Source organism: Pteropus vampyrus, unplaced genomic scaffold (assembly GCF_000151845.1).
Source record: "Pteropus vampyrus isolate Shadow unplaced genomic scaffold, Pvam_2.0 Scaffold360, whole genome shotgun sequence".
Taxonomy (NCBI): Eukaryota; Metazoa; Chordata; class Mammalia; order Chiroptera; family Pteropodidae; genus Pteropus; species Pteropus vampyrus.
In genome coordinates, this window is record NW_011889141.1 from 565,199 (window position 1) to 567,972 (window position 2,774).

Below are 2,774 nucleotides of genomic sequence, written 5' to 3' on the forward strand. Positions count from 1 at the left end.
GTGTGCGAACACACAGCTGCACCATCCTGCCCCCAAAATTCAGCCCTCATGTCTACTTCATTCGGCACACAATTTATTAAGCACCTACTATGGACAAAGCATTTTTGTGGGGTGTTAACAGAGAGGGAAGATCCTTGTAACGATCAAGTAACATATAACTTCATTGATTCATTTAACAAATATACCAAACATTATAGACTATCTTATCATATGTGCTCTTTACAAAGTCGAGAGACAGATATGTAGACAAAGACTACAAAAATATTTGGAAGAAGGAAATAAGTATTAAATAGGAATAAAAGCCACATACAGTGCAAAAGCAAAGAAAGTGTGACTGATCATCGACTGCCTGCGAGGCTGAGGAGAAAAACAGAGCTGACATTTCGGTCAAGCCTTGGAGATTTAAATATGAAGCGTTGGTGCTCACAGAACACCAAAGGGATGCGGTGGGACCCTAGCACACAACGTTTTCATTTGAAATATCTTTATTTTACTCAATTACAGATATAACATAGACATACTTAAAATTCAAACACTGCAGAAATATGCATTTAGAAAGTGGGAGTCCTGCATAAAAATTGATCACTCCGGAGATGACTAGTCCCTGGGCCAGATTCCTCTAACTCTTCTATCCAATCAAATACTAGTATAAAGTATCATTCGTCTTACGCTGCATGGACTTCCTAAGACGAGTAGAGATTAAGAAGCTCCTTAACTGTCTCAGAGCAGAACCTACAAAGACCCTCTCATTAAGCAACCAGATCCCAATCATACCAGATACAGACACATTCACCTAACCCCCGAGGCAGCTTCCCAGTGACGTCCCAGCTGTAACTAGGCGGCCATGGAGTCCTTCTTAGGATTCTACAATCGTTGCCCCAGAAACTGTGTTCAATGGCTTCAAACTTACCAGCTTTGCTTCCAGATTCTTGGAGATAACAACAACAACAAAAAAAAACCACAACGAATGAACAGTGAGTACCATGTAACTGAGGGCTCTCGATCCTCCCTTCAAGTTACAAATGTTTTTCAACAAAATAAATGTTCGCTGCAAAACAAGTGTCAGTTCTTCAACCACGATCATCCGTTCTCTAGACTGGAAATGAGAGCTTCGTAGATCACGCCAGTTCCTCAGAATGATCTACAAGCCCACACGCTCACTGCCGTGTCTTGGGTTGTTTTCTGGGGTGGGTTGCCAACGACAGAGATTCTGTGCCTACAAATACAAACCCCATAATCTTTAACAAATCTGGCCTCTTTGCTCTTCACAGATCATGAGGTACAACCAACTCTACCCAGCTATCTTAGCCCTGTCCCCACCTTGGCATCCAACATCACTGTCACCTACACCATAAACAACCAGCTGAGGGGAGTGGAGCTGCTCTTCAATGTGACCATCGATGTCAGTGTGAAAAATGGATCAGTGCTGCTTGTGGTCCTGGAAGAAGCACAACGCAAAAATCCCATGTTCAAGTGAGTGCTACGAGTGGCATTCACCGTTCTCCCCAAGCCTAACCTGAATGCCCATTTTCTCTCTCCCCTTCCTTCATCTACTTATTTTTTTTTTTTCTTTTTCCCATTTTATTGGTTTTTTCGTTATTTGCCCCTTGGAGAGCCTGCAATCTCTGATAAAAAATTCATTATAAGTCAACATATGATATAGTTTTAAAAACAGGAATTCGAGGGAGAGACACTCCATTGTGGATTAGAACAGTCAAGGAAGGCTCATGACTTTGGACCATGTCTTGAATGCTTTGTTCTAGCCATTCTCTCTTCCTAGATACCACCCTCTCGTGGCTAGAACAAAGCATTCAAGACAGGAATGAGCAAGGAATTCAAGACCAGTGAGTAGGCCAGGTTGATGAGAGAAGAGAATACAGGATTTAATTAAATGAATAATGTCTGAAGGATAAGCTGGATGATGTGGCAGAGAGCTTGAAGTACCCGACTAAGGAAGCGGGACTTCGTAGTGCAGAAAGGCACTGCGAGTTTTTGAATGAGCAAAGCCACGCTGGAAAATGGTAATTAGGTTTGAGAATGGGGGACAGGAGAAAAGCTAGGGAACCACTGCGGTGACGAAGCTGTGAAGTGATGAGGACTTCATCTAGGATAAATGGACTCCTACCAAGGAGGACTCCACAGGGCTCTGTAAGTACTGGATGTGGGATTCAAGAGAAAGAAGCTTCAACACTACTGATGGGTGTGTCAGGAAGAGAGAATGTCTTTTAGAGAAAAAGATGTAATTCCTCTAGACATGTCTATTTGTGAGTGTTGGACAGAGAAACATTAGGGAACTATTGGAGGTAAAAAGGAAGTCCCAGAAAAAGAAGCCAGGACAGGCAAAAGAGACTGGACAGTCGTCTAATAGAGGATGATGCAGAAGGTGGCAGATACAATGCTCCCAACAAAACCAGGAGACAGATCTAATTATTCCCATTTTATGCACAGAACCACTTAGGCCCAAAGAAGTTAGGGCCTAGAAGTTAATATTCCTAAGGCCACAGAATGTGTAAGTAACAGAGTTGAGATAACAGATTTGAATGACTATGAAGCTCATGTTCTTTCTATTGCCCTGTCAGGAAAAGGAGGAATCGAATCAGAAACAAATCACAGAGGAGAAAATTAAATCTTGGAGAATGTTTATAGTTTGCAAAAAGAGGAAGCAATAGAGAAATATGGAGAAAACTAAGCTAGAGGAGGAATAGAGGGAAGATGCTAGGTCAGGGAAAGGAAGAGAGGAGATATGTTAAAGGAAAGATGGCATGATCCAGATT

General features: G+C 42.1%; 1 protein-coding gene across 1 annotated transcript in view; it reads left to right on the top strand.

Annotated features, from left to right (window-relative positions):
- GIF (gastric intrinsic factor) overlaps positions 1 to 2,774 on the top strand; it is a 16,102-nt gene that overhangs the window by 10,398 nt on the left and 2,930 nt on the right. Inside the window, exon 8 of the mRNA XM_023522889.1 lies at positions 1,272 to 1,473. Coding sequence (XP_023378657.1) covers positions 1,272 to 1,473 — 202 coding nt within the window. The remainder of the gene's footprint in view (positions 1 to 1,271; positions 1,474 to 2,774) is intronic.